This window comes from Pseudophryne corroboree, chromosome 3, assembly GCF_028390025.1.
Source record: "Pseudophryne corroboree isolate aPseCor3 chromosome 3, aPseCor3.hap2, whole genome shotgun sequence".
Lineage (NCBI taxonomy): Eukaryota > Metazoa > Chordata > Amphibia > Anura > Myobatrachidae > Pseudophryne > Pseudophryne corroboree.
This window is the reverse complement of record NC_086446.1, coordinates 621,654,503-621,680,804: the sequence shown is the minus strand read 5'-3', so window position 1 is coordinate 621,680,804 and position 26,302 is coordinate 621,654,503. Positions and strand designations below refer to the sequence as shown.

Sequence of the window (26,302 nt, the reverse complement as noted above, 5' to 3'; positions counted from 1 at the left end):
AAGAGCCTGAGGCTGGTTATGCTTAGGAGGGGGGATCCCACGCAATTTTTTTTTCGGGTTTTTTACCGTTATTTTAACATTTTTAAAAATTGAATCAAAATCCGTCAATTCAGCCGTTTTTCGACAGCGGGACTGTCGAATCCGTTTTTTATTGAATATGTCGAATTCCCGGAACCCACCTGCCGGAATTCGACGGTCGAATTGTGTTGAATTTAAAAACGGGCGAAAAAGTGCCGCAATTCGCCCGGAATTGCATATACCCCTTAGTCTTTTACTTGTATTTATTTGTTTGTACTGCCCCTTTTTATTACATTTTTACATTCTCACGCACTTTGAACTTTGTGTTCTGCTTATTGTCTGCAGGGAAAATCGACACCAATCAAAATTCTTACTAGACTAACAATTATAGCATCCGACCCTTCTCATTGCAACGTGCTGGTATGTAGTTGAACTGCTTTTTTTTTTTTTTGCTTTTTTGCTTTTTTTCCCTTTCTTTCATGTTTGTTCTCTTTTATCTTAGTAGATTGGTGAGTAATCATATTTTTTGTTGGTCAGCAATAGATCAAGCACATTAGGTTTTACTGCACAACATAATGTGATCACAGGGTGTCAGATGTAAAACAAAACAGAACTCAAACCTTATGAGCATGATGTAATACTGCCCGAGTTTGGCAGCCATGCGGGATGCCAGTCCAACTCTGATTTTTTATTTTTTTTAAAGGGAAATCACTTGCAAGGCATGGTTTTGCCTTATATTGTCAAATCCCCATAGTGAGGGGACAAGAAAGAGAAACCAGTTATAGCTAGGGTGCACACAACCCAACTGACATTTAGAAAATAAATTTAGTTAAGGATTAATACAGAGCTCCCCTAAATTAATATAGTCTAATAAAGGCTTAAATGCCCACCTATAGCTTAATAACAGATAAATAATTATGTCATATTGGGACTTGGAATGTCCTTTTATTTATTTGATGAGCGAAGTATTAAAATAAAGAAAATGTAAAAAAGAATAAGAAATATACATACAGTGAATAAAGATTAAAAACAATAGCAGATGTGTCCATTCCTCAGTATGTTGTGCATATTTAGTTATTTACACAATGATGAACCTCAGTTATAATTACAGAAGATGCTGTAACAGCATTAATACAGTAAATCTGATCTGTGGTCATCGCATGAGTTAAATGAATTATAAAGCAATAAGCTGATGTCTTGCAATGAAGAAATGTTGCTATCCACTATTTGCTGATAATGATACAAGATAATTATTACTCATGTATCAGAATGTTGCAGAGTTGATTAACTGCAACTATTCATTAGCTGGGAGTGAGTGATATATATTTATTGATGCTGTGACGTGGCTTAGTGCTCAATTATTACAGCACATAACAAAAAATATATATAAAAAATATACAGTAATAGTCTAATTCTATTGAATTGCTTAAATGTGAGCACACTGTCCCTTGTCAAAGGCTTAAGAAGCATATACGTAAAGGACGTTATACCTCTAAGCTGACCAATATATATTATAAGATGAGACTAATTCACCGAAGGATACTGGTCAGACTGTTATAATTTGGAGCATAGTATCGATATGTGATGATAAATTGCAGGCTGCAGCCTGCTCGAATATCTTCATATAATGCCCCAGTATATGTAAACTAGTCCTGTTATAATGTTACTTGAAATGAATAATATGAAATTTAAATAAAATGCGCGTATGTTCTCCAGCGGTGTAATAATATTACAGTCGTTCCTTGATTGTAATACAGGTGCAGTAACGATCACGATACACTCACATCTTGCACATGAATGATGTGCACAGATATAATGTTTTAATAGTGGGTTTGCAAATCAGCAGGGCAGAGAAAGGGAAATAATGTATGGTGGATAGTATAGAAATTATTGTGGCTTTGACAGGACAGTGTGAATCACTGATAATCACACTAATCAGATTGTCATATATATATATATATATATATATATATATATATATATATTGTGTTGGTGCAGCGGTAATAGAGGTTTGTGGAGTATAAATATATGGCTAGATTATTCCTATTCCTTCTATATGGTAGGGATATCAATAGATGCCATATATTACTCGGAATCAACCCTTCTTAGGGTCACCCCCAATGCACTATATTGTGTTTCTGATGGAGATTAATTATATGGAATGACCGCAAAATGTAGCTGTCAATGGGTGAAAGATACTGATATATATTACACAGCGTTACACCATATAGTTGTTAGCAGGTAGTAATCCGTATGCGGTGACCGCATTCACTTATTTAGTTCACTGTATTAATATGAGAGAAACCCCCACATATACTATTAGGTGTGTACACTATGTTGATGGTAATGAAATCGTATGTATATAGTCACCTATCAGTAGTAATGCCACTTTCTCTAACGTCCTAAGTGGATGCTGGGGACTCCGTCAGGACCATGGGGTTTAGCGGCTCCGCAGGAGACAGGGCACAATAATAAAAGCTTTAGGATCAGGTGGTGTGCACTGGCTCCTCCCCCTATGACCCTCCTCCAAGCCTCAGTTAGATTTTTGTGCCCGGCCGAGAAGGGTGCAATCTAGGTGGCTCTCCTGAGCTGCTTAGAATAAAAGTTTAAGTTAGGTTTTTTATTTTCAGTGAGTCCTGCTGGCAACAGGCTCACTGCTACGAGGGACTTAGGGGAGAGAAGTAAACTCACCTGCGTGCAGGATGGATTTGCTTCTTAGGCTACTGGACACCATTAGCTCCAGAGGGAGTCGGAACACAGGTCTCACCCTGGGGTTCGTCCCGGAGCCGTGCCGCCGACCCCCCTTGCAGATGCCGAAGTTGAAGAGGTCCAGAGGTCCAGAAACAGGCGGCAGAAGACTTTCAGTCTTCATAAGGTAGCGCACAGCACTGCAGCTGTGCGCCATTGTTGTCAGCACACTTCATACCAGCGGTCACTGAGGGTGCAGGGCGCTGGGGGGGGCGCCCTGGGCAGCAATGTATTATACCTTTTTTATGGCTAAAATACATCACATATAGCCCTTGAGGCTATATGGATGTATTTAACCCCTGCCAGATCTCACAAACTCCGGGAGAAGAGCCCGCCGTTTTAGGGGGCGGGGCCTATTCTCCTCAGCACACGGCGCCATTTTCCTGCTCAGCTCTGCTGTGAGGAAGGCTCCCAGGCTCTCCCCTGCACTGCACTACAGAAACAGGGTTAAAACAGAGAGGGGGGGCACTTATTTGGCGATATGATTACATATGTGAAAATGCTATAAGGGAAAACACTTGTATAAGGGGTTGTCCCTGTATAATTATAGCGTTTTTGGTGTGTGCTGGCAAACTCTCCCTCTGTCTCCCCAAAGGGCTAGTGGGGTCCTGTCCTCTATCAGAGCATTCCCTGTGTGTGTGCTGTGTGTCGGTACGTGTGTGTCGACATGTAGGAGGACGATGTTGGTGAGGAGGCGGAGCAAATTGCCTGTATTGGTGATGTCACTCTCTAGGGAGTCGACACCGGAATGGATGGCTTATTTAGGAATTACGTGATAATGTCAACACGATGCAAGGTCGGTTGACGACATGAGACGGCCGGCAAACAAATTAGTACCTGTCCAGGCGTCTCAGACACCGTCAGGGGCTTGTAAAAACGCCCATTTACCTCAGTTGGTCGACACAGACACGGACACTGACTTCAGTGTCGACGGTGAAGAAACAAACGTATTTTCCTTTAGGGCCACACGTTACATGTTAAGGGCAATGAAGGAGGTGTTACATATTTCTGATACTACAAGTACCACAAATAAGGGTATTATGTAGGGTGGGAATAATCTACTTGTAGTTTTTCCTGAATCAGATAAATTAAAGTGTGTGATGATACGTGGGTTTCCTCCGATAGAAAATTATTGGAGGTATACCCTTTCCCGCCAGAAGTGAGGGCGAGTTGGGAAACACACCTTAGGGTGGATAAGGCGCTCACACGCTTATAAAAACAAGTGGCGTTACCGTCTCCAGATACGGCCGCCCTCAAAGAGCCAGCTGATAGGAAGCTGAAAAATATCCTAAAAAGTATATACACACATACTGGTGTTATACTACGACCAGCAATCGCCTCAGCCTGGATGTGCAGCGCTGGGGGGGCTTGGTCGGATTTCCTGACTGAAAATATTGATACCCTTGACAGGAACAATATTTTATTGACTATAGAGCATTTTAAGGATGCATTTCTATATATGCGAGATGCGCAGAGGGATATTTGCATTCTGGCATCAAGAGTAGATGTGATGTCCATATCTGCCAGACGATGTTTATAGACACGACAGTGGTCAGGTGATGCAGATTCCAGACGGCACATGGAAGTATTGCCGTATAAAGGGGCGGTCCATCGGACCTGGTGGCCATGGCAACAGCTGGAAAATCCACTTTTGTTACCCCAAGTCACATCTCAGCAGAAAAGGACACAGTCTTTTCAGTCTCAGTCCTTTCGTACCCATAAAGGCAGGCGGGCAAAAGGCCAGTCATATCTGCCCAGGGTTAGAGGAAAGGGAAGAAGACTGCAGCAGGCAGCCCATTCCCAGGAACAGAAGTCCTCCACAGCTTCTGCCAAGTCCGCAGCATGACGCTGGGGCCATACAAGCGGACTCAGGTGCGGTGGGGGGTCATCTCAAGAGTTTCAGCACGCAGTGGGCTCACTCGCAAGTGGACTCCTGGATCCTACACGTAGTATCCCAGGTGTACATTGGAAATTCGAGACGTCTTCCCCTCACAAGTTCCTGAAGTCTGCTTTACCAACGTCTCCCTCCGACAGGGAGGCAGTATTGGGAAAAAAATTCACAGGCTGTATTCCCAGCAGGTGATAATCAAAGTACCCCTCCTACAACAAGGGAAGGGGTATTATTCCACACTATATTGTGGTACTGAAGCCAAACGGCTTGGTGAGATCTAAAAGATTTGAACAATTACATACAAGGGTTCAAATCAAGATGGAGTCACTCAGAGCAGTGATAGCGAACCAGGACGATATGGTGTCACTGGATATCAGGGACGCTTACCTACATGTCCAAATTTTGCCCTTCTCACCAAGGGTATCTCAGGTTTGTGGTACAGAACTGTCACTATCAGTTCAGAAGCTGCCGTTTGGATTGTCCACGGCACCCCGGGTCTTTACCATGGTAATGGCCGAAATTATGATTCTTCCTAAAAGAAATATGGACGCTTTCCTGATAAGGGTAAGGTCCAGAGAACAGTTGGCGGTCGGAGTAGCACTATCTCAAGTAGTTCTACGACAGCACGAGTGGATTCTAAATATTCCAAAATCACAGCTTTTTCCGACGACACGTCTAATGTTCCTAGGAATGATTCTGGACACAGTCCAGAAAAGGATGTTTTCTCCCGGAGAAGAAGGCCAGGGAGTTATCCGAGCTAGTCAGGAACCTCCTAAAACCAGGAAAAGTATCAGTGCATCATTGCACAAGGGTCCTGTGAAAAATGGTGGTTTCTTACAAAGCGATCCCATTTGGTAGATTTCACGCAAGAACCTTTCAGTGGAATCTGCTGGGAAAATGGTCCGGATCGCATCTTCAGATGCATCAGCGGATAACCCTGTCTCCAAGGACAAGGGTGTTTTCTTCTGCGGTGGCTGCAGAGTGCTCATCTATGAAAGGGCCGCAGATTCGACATTCAGGACTGGGTCCTGGTGACCACGGATGCCAGCCTGAGTGGCTGGGGAGCAGTCACACAAGGAAAAAATTTCCAGGGAGTGTGATCAAGTCTGGAGACTTCTCTCCACATAAATATACTGGAGCTAAGGGCAATTTACAAGGCTCTAAGCTTAGCAAGACCTCTGCTTCAAGGTCAGCCGGTATTGATCCAGTGGGACAACATCACGGCAGTCGCCCACGTAAACAGACAGGGCGGCACATGAAGCAGGAGGGAAATGGCAGAAACTGCAAGGATTCTTCGCTGGGCGAAAAATCATGTGATAACACTCTCAGCAGTGTTAATTCCGGGAGTGGAAAACTGGGAAGCAGACTTCCTCAGCAGGCATAACCTCCACCCGGGAGAGTGGGGACTTCAGCGGGAAGTCTTCCACATGATTGTAAACCGTTGGGAAAACCAAAGGTGGACATAATGGCGTCCCGCCTGAACAAAAAACTAGACAAATATTGCGCCAGTTCAAGGGACCCTCAGGCAATAGCGGTGGACGCTCTGGTAACACTGTGGGTGTACCAGTCAGGGTATGTGTTCCCTCCTATGCATCTCATACCAAAAGTACTGAGAATCATAAGAAGGAGATGAGTAAGAACGATACTCGTGGTTCCGGATGGGTCAAGAAGGACTTGGTACCCGGAACTTCAAGAGATGCTCACGGAAGAACCGTGGCCTCTACCTTTAAGAAAGGACCTGCTCCAGCAGGGGCCTTTTCTGTTCCAAGACTTACCGCGGCTGCGTTTGACGGCATGGCAGTTGAACGCCGGATCCTGAAAGGGCATTCCAGATGAAGTCATCCCTACCCTGGTCGAAGCCAGGAAGGATGTAACCGCAAAACATTTTCACCGCATTTGGCGAAAATATGTTGCGTGGTGTGAGGCCAAGAAGGTCCCTACAGAGGAATTCCAACTGGGTCGTTTCCTACATTTCCTGAAAACAGGACTGTCTATGGGCCTAAAATTAGGGTCCATTAAGGTTCAAATTTTGACCCTGTCGAATTTCTTCCAGAAAGAACTGGCTTCAGTGCCTGAAGTTCAGACGTTTGTAAAAGGGGTACTGCATATACAGCCTCCTTTTGTGCCCCCAGTGGCACCTTGGGATCTCAATGTTGTTTTGAGTTTCCTAAAGTCACATTGGTTTGATCCACTCACCACTGTGGAATTAAAATATTTCACATGGAAGGTGAAGATTCTATTAGCCCTGGCTTCAGCCAGGCGTGTGTCAGAATGGGCGGCTTTATCATATAAAAGCCCTTACTTAATTTTTCATTCTGACAGGGCAGAATTGAGGACTCGTCCTCAATTTCTCCTTAAGGTGTTTTCTGTTTTTCACATGAACCAACCTATTGTGGTACCTGCGGCTACTAGGGACTTGGAGGACTCCAAGTTACTTGACGTTGTCAGGGCCCTGAAAATATATGTTTCCAGGACGACTGGAGTCAGAAAATCTGACTCGCTGTTTAGCCTGTATACACCCAACAAGATGGGTGTTCCTGCTTCTAAGCAGACGATTGCTCGCTGGATTTGTAGTACAATTCAGCTTGCACATTCTGTGGCAGGCTTGCCACAGCCAAAATCAGTAAAAGCCCATTCCACAAGGAAGTGGGCTCATCTTGGGCGGCTGCCCGAGGGGTCTCGGCTTTACAACTTTGCCGAGCTGCTACTTGGTCAGGGGCACACCCTGACTGAGGAGGACCTGGAGTTCTCTCATTCGGTGCTGCAGAGTCATCCGCACTCTCCCGCCCGTTTGGGAGCTTTGGTATAATCCCCATGGTCCTGACGGAGTCCCCAGCATCCACTTAGGACGTTAGAGAAAATAAGAATTTACTTACCGATAATTCTATTTCTCGTAGTCCGTAGTGGATGCTGGGCGCCCATCCCAAGTGCGGATTGTCTGCAATACTTGTACATAGTTATTGTTACAAAAATCGGGTTATTCTTGTTGTGAGCCATCTTTTCAGAGGCTCCTTCGTTGTTATCATACTGTTAACTGGGTTCAGATCACAGGTTGTACGGTGTGATTGGTGTGGCTGGTATGAGTCTTACCCGGGATTCAATATCCTTCCTTATTATGCACGCTCGTCCGGGCACAGTATCCTAACTGAGGCTTGGAGGAGGGTCATAGGGGGAGGAGCCAGTGCACACCACCTGATCCTAAAGCTTTTATTATTGTGCCCTGTCTCCTGCGGAGCCGCTAAACCCCATGGTCCTGACGGAGTCCCCAGCATCCACTACGGACTACGAGAAATAGAATTATCGGTAAGTAAATTCTTATTATAACACTATTCACTGACCCATAGTATGTGCATACAGCATATGCACCGTAACGGCTGTTAGAACTAAATCATAAATGCACCGGAGCAGTGAATATAGTATCAATGTAATACTATCTAATGAACCACACAATATACATTCCTATAATGTCACAGATCCTAGGTTCATGATTGTTAAGTGCTCAATATCTGTAATTAAAAGGAGGACACATCGCTAAACTGCCACCAATGCGCATTTCGCTCTAATAGGCTTCCTCAGGGCACAATAATGAACGGCACCCGCCAGATATGCTGATTATATAGGGAAAGGTAGAGCCGTGATGTGACGTATGAGGACTAATTGACCAATATCTCTCCAATTAAGTAAGTTCAAACTGAGCATCCGTTACCTCCTGGACCCGATCTGTGCTGCTGTATCGGATTCGGATGTACTCACTCAGCTGTATCATGTCCCTGATTGATTTGGAGACAGCAGTGCATGCAATCCCTTCCTTACTGCTGTGTGGATATAACCCCATAGGATAATATAGAGGTTATGAACTACCATATACTTATTAATTCAATAAAGAATCATTGTTACCATTATTTAATATGTCCCAAAGTTGTTAACATGATACGTGTAATTGAATGTGAAATCTAATAAAACTACATTTAAATAAGCCTCATCCATGTGTGTAATACATGTGAGAATGTATGTGTGACTGAAGTGAATAAATTGTATGAATGTTTTAAATATTGTACCCATATGTACATTCCATTAGTATATTTATAAATAATATTAATATCATGAGTGTATTAATAAATGGATAAAAGAAAAAAGAAAATTATAAAAATTAAAATTATTTTTTTTTTTTAGTACTGGTACTGTAATTAGTAAATATATCTTATATCTATATATAAAAATAAAAATAAATTATAATATAAAATTCAAAATAAAAATGGGTCATTTGAATGTAAATTTAGTGTATTTTATACAAAATTATCACAAATCAATTACATGTGATCTATTCATCATGTAACTGTGCAAATACAAGAAACATCTAGTGAGATCAAATAATGGTGAATACAAAAATAACCTATAGTGAAATGGATATGTGATAAGGGAAGATGGAAAAATTCCCCTTCCATTGTACTAAAAATGACAAAAAGTCTCCCTAGTTATAAAAAAATAAATAAGGTGTTACCACATTGAAAGTGGAGATACATCAAGTGATCGTGCGAGTGAAAAAGATAAATTATTTACATAAAATTTATACTAGTGAAAAAGTGTATATAATTAGTTGTGATACATTAAGGCTTAATTAAGTGAGAACTAAATTAAATATATTCTGAAACGTACCAGCTCAATTCAGTCACTCTAAATTATAACATAAGGGCTTTATTACAAATATTCTGAGTCATACCAAGATAGTCTAAATTGTACCAAAACTATTAATTCCATGAACATGGCATTAAAAACACAATTCCCTATATATATTAGTATCAAGATACTGTGACATTCAATCAAAATATTTATATAAATATTGTATAGGTAGTTTATAGTTCCAGATGATGACACATATCACAGAATAATAAATAAATAAATAAATATATTAATGGTAAGTATAGTAGATATGGTAGCACTATGTATGTTATATCCAATGATATGCATTTGGGATCATATGTTATTTTAGCAGCTTAAAGGTCATGTGAATTCCCTTGAGGTATGATATCCTTGTCCATTACAAAATAGGGCAACTGCAGGGCCGAAACTAGGATTTTTGTCACCCGGGGCAAGGTAGTCATTTGACCCCCCCCCCGCAAAAAAAAAAAAATATTTTACAATAAATAAATAAAAATAATAAAATAAAATAGAAAAAATAAAAAATAAATGAATAAAAATATTATATATATATATATATATATCTCTCTCTTTCAGAACTTTTTTACCTGAGAAACTGCCTTTTCTAACATAAATTTCATATCCAGGAAAAAGTGTCCCCATTTTACACAGTACGACAGGCAAGTGTCCCCATTCCCCATTTTACACATTGCGGCAGACAGGTGTCCCCATTTTACACATTGCGGCAGGAAAAAGTGTCCCCATTTTACACATTGCGGCAGGAAAAAGTGTCCCCATTTTACACATTGCGGCAGGCACAGGTCCCCATTTTACACAGTACGCTGGCAAGTGTCCCCATTTTACACATAGCGGCAGGCACAGGTCCCCATTTTACACAGTACGCTGGCAAGTGTCCCCATTTTACACATTGCGGCAGGCACAGGTCCCCATTTTACACATTGCGGCAGGCACAGGTCCCCATTTTACACAGTACGCTGGCAAGTGTCCCCATTTTACACATAGCGGCAGGCACAGGTCCCCATTTTACACAGTACGCTGGCAAGTGTCCCCATTTTACACATTGCGGCAGACAGGTGTCCCCATTTTACACATTGCGGCAGGAAAAAGTGTCCCCATTTTACACATTGCGGCAGGAAAAAGTGTCCCCATTTTACACATTGCGGCAGGCACAGGTCCCCATTTTACACAGTACGCTGGCAAGTGTCCCCATTTTACACATAGCGGCAGGCACAGGTCCCCATTTTACACAGTACGCTGGCAAGTGTCCCCATTTTACACATTGCGGCAGGCACAGGTCCCCATTTTACACATTGCGGCAGGCACAGGTCCCCATTTTACACAGTACGCTGGCAAGTGTCCCCATTTTACACATAGCGGCAGGCACAGGTCCCCATTTTACACAGTACGCTGGCAAGTGTCCCCATTTTACACATTGCGGCAGACAGGTGTCCCCATTTTACACATTGCGGCAGGAAAAAGTGTCCCCATTTTACACATTGCGGCAGGAAAAAGTGTCCCCATTTTACACATTGCGGCAGGCACAGGTCCCCATTTTACACAGTACGCTGGCAAGTGTCCCCATTTTACACATAGCGGCAGGCACAGGTCCCCATTTTACACAGTACGCTGGCAAGTGTCCCCATTTTACACATTGCGGCAGGCACAGGTCCCCATTTTACACATTGCGGCAGGCACAGGTCCCCATTTTACACAGTACGCTGGCAAGTGTCCCCATTTTACACAGTACGCTGGCAAGTGTCCCCATTTTACACATTGCGGCAGGCACAGGTCCCCATTTTACACAGTACGCTGGCAAGTGTCCCCATTTTACACATAGCGGCAGGCACAGGTCCCTATTTTAAACGGTACGCTGGCAAGTGTCCCTATTTTACACATTGCGGCAGGCACAGGTCCCCATTTTACACAGTACGCTGGCAAGTGTCCCCATTTTACACATTGCGGCAGGCACAGGTCCCCATTTTACACAGTACGCTGGCAAGTGTCCCCATTTTACACATAGCGGCAGGCACAGGTCCCCATTTTACACAGTACGCTGGCAAGTGTCCCCATTTTACACATTGCGGCAGGCACAGGTCCCCATTTTACACAGTACGCTGGCAAGTGTCCCCATTTTACACATAGCGGCAGGCACAGGTCCCCATTTTACACAGTACGCTGGCAAGTGTCCCCATTTTACACATAGCGGCAGGCACAGGTCCCCATTTTACACATAGCGGCAGGCACAGGTCCCCATTTTACACATAGCGGCAGGCACAGGTCCCCATTTTACACATAGCGGCAGGCACAGGTCCCCATTTTACACATTGCGGCAGGTGGTGGATAGAGAGAGAGAGGAAGGGAGAGGGGCTGACTTACATTTGAAGCGGTTCTCGCCGCTCTTCAGCCGCCTCTCCCTCCTCGTCTGCGCGGCTCCGGGCTCCCCCTTCTCCCTCCTCCGGCGGGGTTTCGTGGAATGACGCGTTTGCGCCGTGACGTCACGACGCAATCGCGTCATTCCGCGAAACCCCGCCCCCCGAGCTGGGCACTCGGGAGAAGGGGGTTTTTAAAAGTAAGTGCCGCGGCGGGTGTTAGGGGGTCTCGGCGCCCCCTCCAATCTGGCGCCCAGGTCGCCTGCCCCCCTAGCCCCCCCCTAGTTTCGGCCCTGGCAACTGTAATATGGTGATGGTAAGTATGGTAATTAATATATATATATATTCTGTCCAGAGGTATGGTTTTGCCTTGTAAGTTATTGCCCCTTTAAAAAAAAAAGTCTGCATTCGGCCTACATCCTGCACAGCCGCCGAACTCTGCCGACATTACATCCCACCCCTTATGTCTGCTGTTTAATAATTATCAAACAGCAGACATAGGATATCAGTTCTGTTTTAGTAACTGTTACTAATTTATTATTTATTAACCGTTTCTTATATAGAGCAGCATATTCCGTTGTACTTTACAATTGGAAAAAAACAGTAATAAAACAAAACTGGGTAATAACAGACAGACATAGAGGTAGGAAGGCCCTGCTCTCAAGCTTACAATCTATAGGGAAATAGACATTGATACACAAGTATGGGTGCTACCTATTGCATAATAGTCCAGTCACATTGCAAAGGTTCTTGGTGGGCTGTATGATATGGTCACTCAGAAATGTTAGCCTGGGGTCAGGAGGATGTGAAAGTGCAGAATTTCAAAATATGTGAGGTTCTGTGTGGACTGTACAGAGGGAATGTAATTAGATAGGAAAGTATATGAAGGTTATGTTGGCGGTTCTGGAATTTGATAAGCTTATTATTATTACATTTCTCTTACGTCCTAGAGGATGCTGGGGACTCCGTAAGGACCGTGGGGTATAGACGGGCTCCGCAGGAGATAGGGCACCTAAAAAGAACTTTGACTATGGGTGTGCACTGGCTCCTCCCTCTATGCCCCTCCTCCAGACCTCAGTTAGATCTTGTGCCCAGAAGAGAATGGGTGCACTGCAGAGAGCTCTCCAGAGTTTTCTGTTGAAGAAAAATTTTGTTAGGTTTTTTATTTTCAGGGAGTCCTGTTGGCAACAGGCTCCCTGCATCGCGGGACCGAGGAGAGAGAAGCAGAGCTGGCTTGTCAAGTTGGGCACTGCTTCTAAGGCTACTGGACACCATTAGCTCCAGAGGGAGTCGGAACACAGGTCTCACCTGGGGTTCGTCCCGGAGCCGCACCGCCGTCCTCCTCACAGATGCCGAAGATAGAAGCCGGATAGAGAAGGCAGAAGACATCTTAGGCGGCAGAAGACATAAGATCTTCATTGCTCCCAGTCACACACACACAGAGCAGCACTGAAGGGTGCAGGGCGCAGGGGGGGGCGCCCTGGGCAGCAATAAACCTCACATTTGGGCAAATACAGATTGATTAGGCTGCGGAGGCAGTAAATCTATGATCCCCCACCATTTTTATTGAAAAATCACTGGGACCGAAGCCCGCCGTCGGGTGGGCGGGGCTTGATCCTCAGCACTAACCAGCGCCATTTTCTCCACAGAAGGTGCATGAGGAAAACGCTGGCTCCCTGGTCTCTACCCTGCTGAACTTCACAGGCTGGAAAAAAGAGGAGGGGGGGCACATTAGCGACGCAGTGAGTGGGAATTGGTATATTATATATAGAAAAGCGCTATCTGGACATATTTTTTCCAGTGTTTTTAAGCGCTGGTGTGTGCTGGCATACTCTCTCTCTGTCTCTCCTTAGGGCCTGGTTGGGGTTTTGTCCCCTTATAGGTTAATCCCTGTGTGTGTGGGGTGTCGGTACGTGTGTGTTAACATGTCTGAGGCGGAAGGCTTCTCCAAGGAGGAGGTGGAGCAAATGAGTGGTGTGTCCCCGTCGGTTGTGCCGACTCCAGATTGGATGGACATGTGGCATATGTTGAATGCAAGTGTGGCATCTTTACATAAAAGGCTTGATAAGGCTGAATTAGGGGGGACATCAAGGGGTCAATCCTCGGATTGGACCGACTCACAGGGCCCGTCGGAGTCTCAAAAGCGTCCCTTAACACAAGACACTACTACCGACACGGATTCTGATTCCAGTGTCGACTATGATGAAGTAAAATTGCACCCTAGGGTGACTAAAACCATTCAGTGTATGATTGTGGCAATAAGGGATGTGTTGCATATTGTGGATGAACCCTCGGTCCCCGACACAAGGGTACACATGTTTAAGAAAAAGAAACAGATTATTAACTTTCCCACATCTCATGAATTGAATGATTTCTTTGGAAAAGCTTGGGAGACTCCGGATAAGAGACTGCAGATCCCCAAAAGAATTTATATGGCATACCCCTTCCCTAAGCAGGACAGGGAGATTTGGGAATCACCCCCCACTGTGGACAAGGCCCTGACGCGCTTGTCCAAGAAAGTGGCGCTACCGTCTCCCGACACAGCAGCCCTTAAGGACCCTGCAGATCGCAGGCAAGAAACTACCTTAAAGTGTATTTATTCTCATACGGGTGCTGTGCTAAGACTGACAATTGCGTCGGCATGGGTGTGTAGCGCAATTGCAGCTTGGACAGATGAGCTGACACATCAATTTGATAATATGGATAAGGATACTATATTCCTAACTCTAGCCCATATTAAAGACGCAGTCTTATTTATGAGGGATGCTCAAAGGGACATTGGATTGCTAGCTTCTAGGGCCAATGCCATGTCTGTCTCAGCGAGAAGATCCTTATGGACTCGCCAATGGACAGGTGATGCGGATTCCAAAAAACATATGGAAGTACTACCCTATAAGGGTGATGTATTGTTTGGGAATGGGCTGACGGACCTGGTTTCCACAGCTACAGCAGGTAAATCAAATTTTTTTACCATATATTCCCCAACAGCAAAAGAAAGTAACACCCTATCAGATGCAGTCCTTTCGGTCGCACAAGTCCAAAAGAGGTCGGGGATCCTCTTTCCTCGCCAGAGGTAAGGGCAGAGGCAAGAGAGCACCTGCTTCGGCAGGTGTCCAGGAACAAAAGTCCTCCCCGGCTGCTCCAAAACCCACAGCATGACGCTGGGGCTCCCCTGAGGGAGTCCGCACCGGTGGGGGCACGTCTTCGACTTTTCAGTCAGGCCTGGGTCAGTTCGGACCTGAATCCCTGGGTGTTGGAAATAGTTTCCCAGGGTTACAAATTGGAATTCAAGGAGGTGGCCCGCGCCGATTTTTCAAATCGACCTTACCAGCTTCCACATCGGAAATGGATATAGTGTTAGCTGCAATTCAAACGCTGTGTATACAGCAAGTGATAATCAAGGTTCCCCTGCACCAGCAGGGAAGAGGTTACTACTCAACCCTATTTGTGGTCCCGAAACCGGACGGTTCGGTCAGACCTATTTTGAATCTGAAATCCCTAAACCTGTACATAAAAAGATTCAAATTCAAAATGGAATCTCTCAGAGCGATAATAGCCAACATGGAGGAGGGGGAGTTTATGGTGTCTCTGGACATAAAGGATGCGTACCTTCATGTCCCCATATATGCCCCCCATCAGGAATACCTTAGATTCGCTGTACAGGATTGTCATTACCAATTTCAGACGTTGCCGTTTGGACTCTCCACGGCCCCGAGGATTTTAACCAAGATAATGGCGGAAATGTTGGTGGTCCTGCGCAAGCATGGAGTCACAATTATCCCATACTTGGACGATCTCCTGATATAAGCGAGATCAAGGGAGAAATTGCTGAGCAGTGTGGCGCTGTCTCTGAGAGTGCTCCAGCAACACGGTTGGATTCTAAATCTACCGAAGTCACAGTTGATTCCGACAACTCGACTACCGTTCCTAGGTATGATACTGGATACGGAACAAATGAAGGTCTTCCTCCCAATAGAGAAAGCCCAAGACATCCAGAACATGGTCAGAGACCTGCTAAAACCGAAAAGGGTGTCAGTTCACCAATGCACTCGAGTTCTGGGGAAAATAGTGGCGGCCTACGAGGCCATTCCCTTCGGAAGGTTCCATGCAAGGACTTTTCAATGGGACCTTCTGGACAAGTGGTCCGGGTCCCATCTGCACTTACATCAGAAAATAACTCTGTCCCCAGGGACCAGAGTGTCCCTCCTGTGGTGGTAGCCGAGTGCTCACCTCCTGGAGGGTCGCAGGTTCGGAATTCAGGATTGGATCCTGGTTACCACGGACGCGAGCCTCCGAGGATGGGGAGCGGTCACACAGGGAAAAAAATTTCAGGGTCTTTGGTCAGACCAGGAGTCCTGTCTACACATCAATGTGTTGGAACTCAGGGCCATTTACAACGGCCTTCGACAAGCGGAGAGTTTTCTTCGAAACCTACCGGTTCTGATTCAATCAGACAATGTCACAGCAGTGGCTCATGTGAACCGCCAAGGCGGGACAAGAAGCAGAGTCGCGATGGCGGAAGCCACAAGGATCCTTCGCTGGACGGAAAATCATGTAAGCACTCTGTCGGCTGTCTTCATTCCGGGAGTGGACAACTGGGAAGCAGACTTCCTCAGCAGACACGATCTCCATCCAGGAGAGTGGGGACTTCATCAAGAAGTCTTTGCAGACGTAACACGTCTTTGGGGAACTCCTCAAATAGACATGATGGCGTCACGCCTCAACAAAAAACTTCGGAGGTATTGCGCCAGGTCTTGGGACCCTCAGGCAGTAGCAGTAGACGCTCTGGTAACACCGTGGGTGTTCAAATCGGTCTACGTGTTTCCTCCTCTTCCTCTCATCACAAAAGTGTTGAGGATCATAAGACGAAGAAGAGTACAGACGATACTCGTCCCAGACTGGCCTCGAAGGGCCTGGTACTCGGATCTACAAGAGATGCTCACAGGAGATCCCTGGCCTCTTCCTCTGAGGGAAGACCTGTTGCAGCAGGGGCCCTGTGTATTTCAAGACTTACCGCGGTTACGTTTGACGGCATGGCGGTTGAACGCCGAATCCTAGCGAAAAAGGGGATTCCGGAAGAGGTCATCCCTACTTTAATAAAGGCTAGGAAGGAGGTGACGATAAAACATTATCACCGTATCTGGTGAAAGTATGTGTCTTGGTGTGAGACCAAGAATGCACCTACGGAAGATTTTCATCTGGGTCTTCTTCTCCACTTCCTACAGACAGGAGTGGATATGGGCCTGAAATTAGGCTCTGTTAAGGTACAGATTTCGGCCCTCTCGATTTTCTTTCAGAAGGAATTGGCTTCTCTTCCAGAAGTCCAGACATTTGTAAAGGGAGTGCTGCACATCGAGCCCCCTTTTGTGCCTCCAGTGGCACCATGGGACCTGAACATGGTGTTGCAGTTCCTAAAATCACACTGGTTTGAACCGCTTAACAAGGTTGAGTTGAAATTTCTTACCTGGAAGGTGGTCATGTTGTTGGACTTAGCATCAGCAAGGCGAGTGTCAGAATTGGCGGCTTTGTCACACAAGAGCCCCTACTTGATTTTTCATGTGGATCGAGCTGAATTGAGGACACGTCCGTAATTTTTGCCTAAAGTGGTTTCTTCGTTCCATATGAATCAACCTATTGTGGTGCCTGTGGCTACAAGTGACCTGGAGGATTCCAGATCCCTGGACGTAGTCAGGGCCTTAAAAATGTATGTAGCCGGGACGGCTAGAATTAGGAAAACAGAGGCTCTGTTTGTCCTGTATGCTGCTAATAAGATTGGCGCTCCTGCTTCGAAGCAGACTATTGCTCGCTGGATCTGTAATACGATTCAGCAGGCTCACTCTACAGCTGGATTGCCGGTACCAAATTCGGTTAAGGCCCATTCCACTAGGAAGGTGGGCTCTTCTTGGGCGGCTGCCCGAGGCGTCTCGGCATTATAACTTTGCCGAGCGGCGACTTGGTCGCGGTCAAACACTTTTGCTAAATTCTACAAGTTTGATACCCTGGCTGATGAGGACCTAGCGTTTGCTCAGTCGGTGCTGCAGAGTCATACGCACTCTCCCGCCCGATTGGATGCTTTGGTATAAACGCCATGGTCCTTACGGAGTCCCCAGCATCCTCTAGGACGTAAGAGAAAATAAGATTTTAAACCCACCGGTAAATCTATTTCTCCTAGTCCGTAGAGGATGCTGGGCGCCCGTCACAGTGCGGAAACTCTGCAAGACTTGTATATAGTTGTTGCTTACATAAGGGTTATGTTACAGTTGACATCGGTCTTGGACCGTTACTGTTGTTTGTTCATACTGTTAACTGGTTATGTATGTTCCAGGTTACATGGCATGATTGGTGTGGGCTGGTATGAATCTTGCCCTTGGATTGCTAAATCCTGCCTTGTATTGTCCATCTCCTCTGGGCACAGTTCTCTAACTGAGGTCTGGAGGAGGGGCATAGAGGGAGGAGCCAGTGCACACCCATAGTCAAAGTTCTTTTTAGGTGGCCTATCTCCTGCGGAGCCCGTCTATACCCCATGGTCCTTACGGAGTCCCCAGCATCCTCTACGGACTAGGAGAAATAGATTTACCGGTAGGTTTAAAATATTTTCTCTGACGTCCTAGTGGATGCTGGGAACTCCGTAAGGACCATGGGGAATAGCGGCTCCGCAGGAGACTGGGCACAACTAAAGAAAGCTTTAGGTCACCTGGTGTGCACTGGCTCCTCCCACTATGACCCTCCTCCAATCCTCAGTTAGATTTTGTGCCCGGCCGAGGTTGGATGCACACTAGGGGCTCTCCTGAGCTTCTAGAAAGAAAGTATAGAATTAGGTTTTTTATTTTCAGTGAGACCTGCTGGCAACAGGCTCACTGCAGCGAGGGACTAAGGGGAGAAGAAGCGAACCTGCCTGCTTGCAGCCAGCTTGGGCTTCTTAGGCTACTGGACACCATTAGCTCCAGAGGGATCGACCGCAGGCCCAGCCTTGGTGTTCGGTCCCAGAGCCGCGCCGCCGTCCCCCTTACAGAGCCAGAAGCAAGAAGAGGTCCGGAAAATCGGCGGCAGAAGACATCAGTCTTCACCAAGGTAGCGCACAGCACTGCAGCTGTGCGCCATTGCTCCTCATACACACTTCACACTCCGGTCACTGAGGGTGCAGGACGCTTGGGGGGGGCGCCCTGAGCAGCAATAAAAACACCTTGGCTGGCAAAAATACCACAATATATAGCCCCAGAGGCTATATATGTGGTAAATACCCCTGCCAGAATCCAGAAAAAAGCGGGAGAAAAGTCCGCGAAAAAGGGGCGGAGCTATCTCCCTCAGACACACTGGCGCCATTTTCTCTTCACAGTGCAGCTGGAAGAAAGCTCCCCAGGCTCTCCCCTGTAGTTTTCAGGCTCAAAGGGTTAAAAAGAGAGGGGGGGCACTAAATTTAGGCGCAATATTATATATACAAGCAGCTATTGGGGAAATTTCACTCAGTTATAGTGTTAATCCCCACATTATATAGCGCTCTGGTGTGTGCTGGCATACTCTCTCTCTGTCTCCCCAAAGGGCTTTGTGGGGTCCTGTCCTCAGTCAGAGCATTCCCTGTGTGTGTGCGGTGTGTCGGTACGGCTGTGTCGACATGTTTAATGAGGAGGCTTATATGGTGACGGAGCAGATGCCGATAAATGTGATGTCGCCCCCTGTGGGGCCGACACCAGAGTGGATGGTTAGGTGAAAGGTATTAACCGACAGTGTCAACTCCTTACATAAAAGGGTGGATGACGTAACAGCTGTGGGACAGCCGGCTTCTCAGTCCGCGCCTGCCCAGGCGTCTCAAAGGCCATCAGGGGCTCAAAAACGCCCGCTCACTCAGATGGCAGACACAGATGTCGACACGGAGTCTGACTCCAGTGTCGACAAGGTTGAGACATATACACAATCCACTAGGAACATCCGTGACTTGATCCCGGCAATAAAAAAAATGTGTTACACATTTCTGACATTAACCCTCTAAAAATGGGATTTTATGTTGGGGAGAAAAAGCAGGCAGTGTTTTGTTCCCCCATCAGATGAATGAATGAAGTGTGTGAAAAGCGTGGGTTCCCCCCGTTAAGAAACTGGTAATTTCTAAAAAGTTACTGATGGCGTACCCTTTCCCGCCAGAGGATAAGTTACGCTGGGAGATATCCCCTAGGGTGGATAAGGCGCTCACACGGTTGTCAAAAAAGGTGGCACTGCCGTTCTAGGAACGGCCACTTTGAAGGTACCTGTTGATAAAAAGCAGGAGGCTATCCTGAAGTCTGTATTTACACACTCAGGTACTAGACTGAGACCTGCAGATCGTGCTGCTGCAGCGTGGTCGGTGACCCTGTCAAACATAAGAACATATTAAAGACGTCGTCTTATATATGAGGGATGCACAGAGGGATATTTTCCCGGCTGGCATCCAAAATTAATGTAATGTCCATTCTGTCAGGAGGGTATTAGAGACCTGTCACTGGACAGGTGATGCTGACTTTAAAAGGCGCATAGAGATTCTGCCTTATAAGGGTGAGGAATTATTTGGGGATGGTCTCTGGGACCTCGTATCCACAGCAACAGCTGGGAAGAAATATTTTTACCTCAGGTTTCCTCACAGACTAAGAAAGCACTGTATTATCAGGTACAGTCCTTTCGGCTTAAAGCAAGCGGGTCAAAGGCGCTTCCTTTCTGTACAGAGACATGGGAAGAGGGAAAAAGCTGCACCAGTCAGCCTGTTCCCAGAATCAAAATTCTTCTCTCGCTTCCTCTGAGTCCACAGCATGACGCGGGGGCTCCACAGGTGTAGCCAGGTACGGTGGGGGGCCGTCTCAAAAATTTCAGCGATCAGTGGGCTCGCTCACAGGTGGATCCCTGTTTCATTCAAGTAGTATTTCAGGGGTACAAGCTGGAATTCGAGATGTCTCCCCCCCGCCGTTTCCTCAAATATGCCTTGCCGACAACTCCCTCAGGCAGGGAGGCTGCACTAGAGGCAATTAATAAGCTGTATTCCCAGCAGGTAATACTCAAGGTACCCCTACTTCAACAAGGACGGGGTTACTATTCCACACGGTTTGGGGTACCGAAACCGCATGGTTCGGTGTGACCCATTTTATTTTTAAAATCCTTGAACACATACATAAAAAAATTCAAGTTCAAGATGGAATCGCTCAGGGCGGTTATTGCAAGCCTGGACGAGGGGGATTACATGGGATCCCGGGACATCAAGGATGCTTACCTGCATGTCCCCATTTACCATCCTCGCCAGGAGTACCTCAGATTTGTGGTACAGGATTACCATTACCAAGTCCAGACACTGCCGTTTGGACTGTACATGGCACCGAGGGTGTTTACCAAGGTAATGGCCGAAATGATGATACTCCTTCGAAAAAAGTTTTAATTATCCCGTACTTGGACAATCTCCTTATAGGGGCAAGGTCCAAGGAGCAGTTGCCAGTCGGGGTAGCACTATTTTGGAAAGTGCTACAACAGCATGGTTGGATTCTAAACAGTCCAAAGTCACAGCTGGTTCCTACGACACGTCTACTGTTCCTGGGGATGGTTCTGGACACAGAACAGAAATAAGTGTTTCTCCCGGAGGAGAAAGCCAAGGAGCTGTCCTCTCTAGTCAGAGACCTCCTGAAGCCAAAACAGGTATCGGTGCATCATTGCACGCGAGTCCTGGGAAAAATGGTAGCTTCCTACGAAGCAATCCCATTCGGTAGGTTCCATGCAAGAACTTTTCAGTGGGACCTGTTGGACAAGTGGTCCGGATCACATCTTCAGATGCATCGGCTGATAACCCTGTCTTCAAGGACCAGGGTATCTCTACTGTGGTGGCTGCAGAGTGCCCATCTTCAAGAGGGCCGCAGGTTCGGCATACAGGACTAGGTCCTAGTGACCATGGATGCCAGCCTTTGAGGCTGGGGGGCAGTCACACAGGGAAGAAACTTCCAGGGACTTTGGTCAAGTCAGGTGACTTCCCTACACATAAATATTCTGGAACTGAGGGCCATTTACAATGCCCTGAGTCAGGCAAGGCCTCTGCTTCAAAACCAGCCGGTACTGATCCAATCAGACAACATCACGGCAGTCGCCCATGTAAACCAACGGGGCGGCACTAGAAGCAGGATGGCGATGGCAGAAGCCACAAGGATTCTCCGATGGGCGGAAAATCATGTGTTAACACTGTCAGCAGTGTTCATTCCCGGAGTGGACGACTGGGAAGAAGATCTTCTCAGCAGACACGACCTCCACCCGGGAGAGTGGGGATTTCATCCAGAAGTCTTCCAAAGGATTGTACACCATTGGGAAAGGCCACAGGTGGACATGATGGCGTCCCGCCTCAACAAAAAGCTATAAAAGATATTGCGCCAGGTCAAGGGACCCTCAGGCGATAGCTGTGGACGCTCTGGTAACACCGTGGGTGTACCAGTCGGTTTATATATTCCCCCCTCTGCCTCTCATACAAAAGGTACTGAGAATAATAGGAAGGCGAGGAGTAAGAACGATACTCGTGGTTCCGGATTGGCCAAGAAGAGCTTGGTACCCAGAACTTCAAGAAATTATATCAGAGGACCCATGGCCTCTGCCGCTCAGACAGGACCTGCGGCAGCAGGGGCCCTGTCTGTTCCAAGACTTACCGCGGCTACGTTTTGACGGCATGGCGGTTGAACGCCGGATCCTAAAGGAAAAGGGCATTCCGGAGGAAGTCATTCCTACGCTGATTCAAGCCAGGAAAGATGTAACTGCAAAACATTATCACCGCATATGGCGAAAATATGTTGCTTGGTGTGAGGCCAAAAAAAGGCCCCAACAGAGGAATTTCAACTAGGTCGATTTCTGCATTTCCTTCAAGCAGGAGTGTCTATGGGCCTAAAATTAGGCTCCATTAAGGTACAGATCTCGGCTCTGTCGATTTTCTTCCAGAAAGAACTTGCTTCAGTACCTGAAGTTCAGACATTGTAAAAGGAGTGCTGCATATTCAGCCCCCGGTTGTGCCTCCAGTGGCACCTTGGGTTCTCAACGTGGTGTTGAGTTTCTTAAAATCACATTGGTGTGAGCCACTAAAAACCGTGGATCTAAAATATCTCACGCGGAAAGTGGTCATGTTATTGGCCTTGGCTTCGGCCAGGCGTGTGTCAGAATTGGCGGCTTTGTCATATAAAAGTCCTTATCTGATTTTCCATATGGATAGGGCAGAATTGAGGACTCGTCCCCAGTTTCTCCCTAAGGTGGTATCAGCTTTTCACTTGAACCAACCTATTGTAGTGCCTGCGGCTACTAGGGACTTGGAGGATTCCAGGTTACTGGACGTAGTCAGGGCCTTGAAAAATTATGTTTCCAGGACGGCTAGAGTCAGGAGAACTGACTCGCTGTTTATCCTGTATGCACCCAGCAAACTGGGTGCTCCTGCTTCTAAGCAGACTATTGCTCGCTGGATTTGTAGCACAATTCAGCTGGCGCATTCTGCGGCTGGACTACCGCAGCCAAAATCTGTAAAAGCCCATTCCACAAGGAAGGTGGGCTCATCTTGGGCGGCTGCCCGAGGGGTCTCGGCTTTACAACTTTGCCGAGCTGCAACTTGGTCAGGGGCAAACACGTTTGCTAAATTCTACAAAATTGATACCCTGGCTGAGGAGGACCTGGAGTTCTCTCATTCGGTGCTGCAGAGTCATCCGCACTCTCCCGCCCGTTTGTGAGCTTTGGTATAATCCCCATGGTCCTTACGGAGTTCCCAGCATCCACTAGGACGTCAGAGAAAATAAGATTTTACTCACCGGTAAATCTATTTCTCGTAGTCCGTAGTGGATGCTGGGCGCCCATCCCAAGTGCGGATTGTCTGCAATACTTGTATATAGTTATTGCCTAACTAAAGGGTTATTGTTGAGCCATCTGTTGAGAGGCTCAGTTATATTCATACTGTTAACTGGGTATAGTATCACGAGTTATACGGTGTGATTGGTGTGGCTGGTATGAGTCTTACCCGGGATTCAAAATCCTTCCTTATTATGTCAGCTCGTCCGGGCACAGTGTCCTAACTGAGGCTTGGAGAAGGGTCATAGTGGGAGGAGCCAGGGCACACCAGGTGACCTAAAGCTTTCTTTAGTTGTGCCCAGTCTCCTGCGGAGCCGCTATTCCCCATGGTCCTTACGGAGTTCCCAGCATCCACTACGGACTACGAGAAATAGATTTACCGGTGAGTAAAATCTTATTATTTTTATTTATAAGGCGCCACAAGTGTTTCGCAGCATCGTACAAAGGACAGTACAGGGAGACAAAACTTAGCATTACAGTAAATAAATAAATAAATAACAAAAATAGAGTACAGGTAACAAAGAGCACCACAATTCTCAAGACATAATACAGTTAAAATGTAAATAGTGAGGGAGTGATCATCGTACTACTAGGGGCTGGTGACCATAGATGGAGATGAGCCTTTACCAGCAGGAGAAAAAGCGAGTAAAGATGGTCGCTGAGTAGGGGAGAGCTGCAAGTGAAATGTGTCGAGAAGAGGTCATGGATAACGAGGAAGGAGGGCCCTGCTCTGCAGAGCTAACAATCTAGTGGGAAGGGTCGACAGACTGATGACATGAGGTGCAAGCAAGCGGGAGGTAGCCTGGTGGCAGTATGTAAGCAAAGTTGAGATGTTCAAGGCAGGGGGATGGAGGAGTGGCCTCAGGACTAGGTTATGCATCGGGAGGGTATGCTTTAATGAATAGGTGGGTTTTTAGTGCCCGATTGAAGCTTTGCAAGGGGGGGGGGGCTAATGGAGCGGGGGAGTGCGTTCCACTGAAGGGGTGCAGCACAGGCATAGTCTTGAACTTGAGCATGGGAAGCAGTGACCAGAGCAATGGAGATGCGACGGTCATTGGTCAACCGTAGGGGGCGGGAGGGAGTATGAAGGGAGAGGAGGTTGGAGATGTAGGAAGCAGTGGAATTAGAGATGGCCTTGTATGTGAGGGTGAGGAGTTTGAAGAGGATTCTGTAGGGGAATAGGATCCAGTATAAATTTTGTCGAAGGGAAGTGGCAGATGTGGAGCGACAGGAGAGGAAGATAAACCTAGCTGCAGAGTTCAGGACAGATTGGAGGGGAGCAAGGAGGCCAGTGAGGAGAACATTGCAATAGTTGAGTCGTGAGATGACCAGTGAGTGGATGATAAGTTTAGTTGCAGTTTGGGAGAGAAATGATGCGAGCAATGTTGCGTAGCTGGAACCGACAGGATTGTGCCAGAGCTTGGATGTGGGGTGCAAAGGAGAGGGAGGAGTAAAGAGTAACACCCAAGTAGCGGAGTTGGATAACGGGGGAGATGATGGTGTTGTCAACAGTGATAGAGATATTGGTAGGGGATGTTGCTCTGGATGGGGGAAAGATGATGATTTCAGTTTTGTCCATGTTGAGCTTCAGAGAGCGCTCAGACATCCAGGAGTAGATTGCGGAGAGGAGTGGGGAACAGATCTGGAGAGGAGAGGTAGAGTTGTGTGTCATCAACATAGAGATGGTATTGAAGGCCAAAGAAGTTAATGAGCGCACCCAGGTAAGAGGTGTACAGGGAGAACAGAAGGGGGCCTAGGACAGAACCCTGAGGGATACCAAAAGGAAGGATGGAAGGGTGTGAGGTGGTGCCTGAGGCAGACACAGAGAAGGAGCGGTTAGTGAGGTAAGAGGAAAACCAGTGAAGGACAGTGCTAAAGAGGCCAACATTTTGGAGTGTGCGGAGGAGGAGAGGATGATCCACAGTGTCAAAGGCAGCAGAGAGGTCCAGAAGGATGAGCAGAGAGAAGCGGCCCCTGGATTTGGCCGAAAGCAGGTCATTGGTGACTTTCACCAGGGCAGTCTCAGTGGAGTGGAATGGGCGATAGCCAGATTGTAGTAAATCGAGGATGGAGTTGTCAGAGAGGTAGCTTTTGAGATGGCTGTAGACCAGTCGTTCAAGTAGTTTGGAGGCGAAAGTGAGAAGAGAGATGGGGTGGTAGTTAGTGAGTGATGAAGGGTCGAGGTTTGTTTTTTTGAGAATAGGTGAGACCAGAGCATGTTTGAATGGTGAAGGGAAGATGCCGGTAGAGAGCGATAGGTTAAAGAGGTGAGCAAGGTGGGAGCAGTCATTGAGGGAGAGGGAGCGGAGAATACGGGATGGAAGGGGGTCCAGGGGGCAAGTGGAGTAGGGAGTAGGATAAGATGAGGGAGTGGACTTTTGTCTGAAGTGGGACGGAAGGAGGACAGGGTGTGATAGATGGAGGGGAGGGATGATGGGGGCAGCAGAGGGGTGACGGGAGGAGATGTCGTGTCGGATATCCTTAATTTTGGAGGTGAAGAAGGAGGCAAAGTCGGTGGCAATGAGGGAGGATGGAGGGGGAGGAGTAGGGGGGTGATGGAGAGTGTTGAAAGTTTCAAAGAGACGGCGCAGACAGGAGGACTGAGAAGAGATGAGTACTTGGAAAAAGGATTGCTTGGCAAGGGAAAGAGCAGAGCTGTAGAAGGAGAGAATAAACTTGAAATGGAGAAAGTCCGGCAGAGAGTGAGATTTCCTCCAGGAGCCTTCAGCGGAGCGTGAGCATTTTTGTAAGAAAAGTGTTAGTTTGGTGTGCCAGGGTTGGGGTTTGGAGCGGCGGGAGGGGGGGGTAC

The 26,302-nt window shown here is 46.8% G+C and overlaps 1 protein-coding gene across 2 annotated transcripts in view; it reads left to right on the top strand.

Annotated features, from left to right (window-relative positions):
* The window catches only part of RPP30 (ribonuclease P/MRP subunit p30), a 129,802-nt gene that overhangs the window by 56,592 nt on the left and 46,908 nt on the right, over positions 1-26,302 (top strand). For both annotated transcript variants that reach the window (XM_063961675.1, XM_063961676.1), the window contains exon 5: positions 364-438. In XM_063961675.1, the coding sequence (XP_063817745.1) occupies positions 364-438 (75 nt within the window). The remainder of the gene's footprint in view (positions 1-363; positions 439-26,302) is intronic.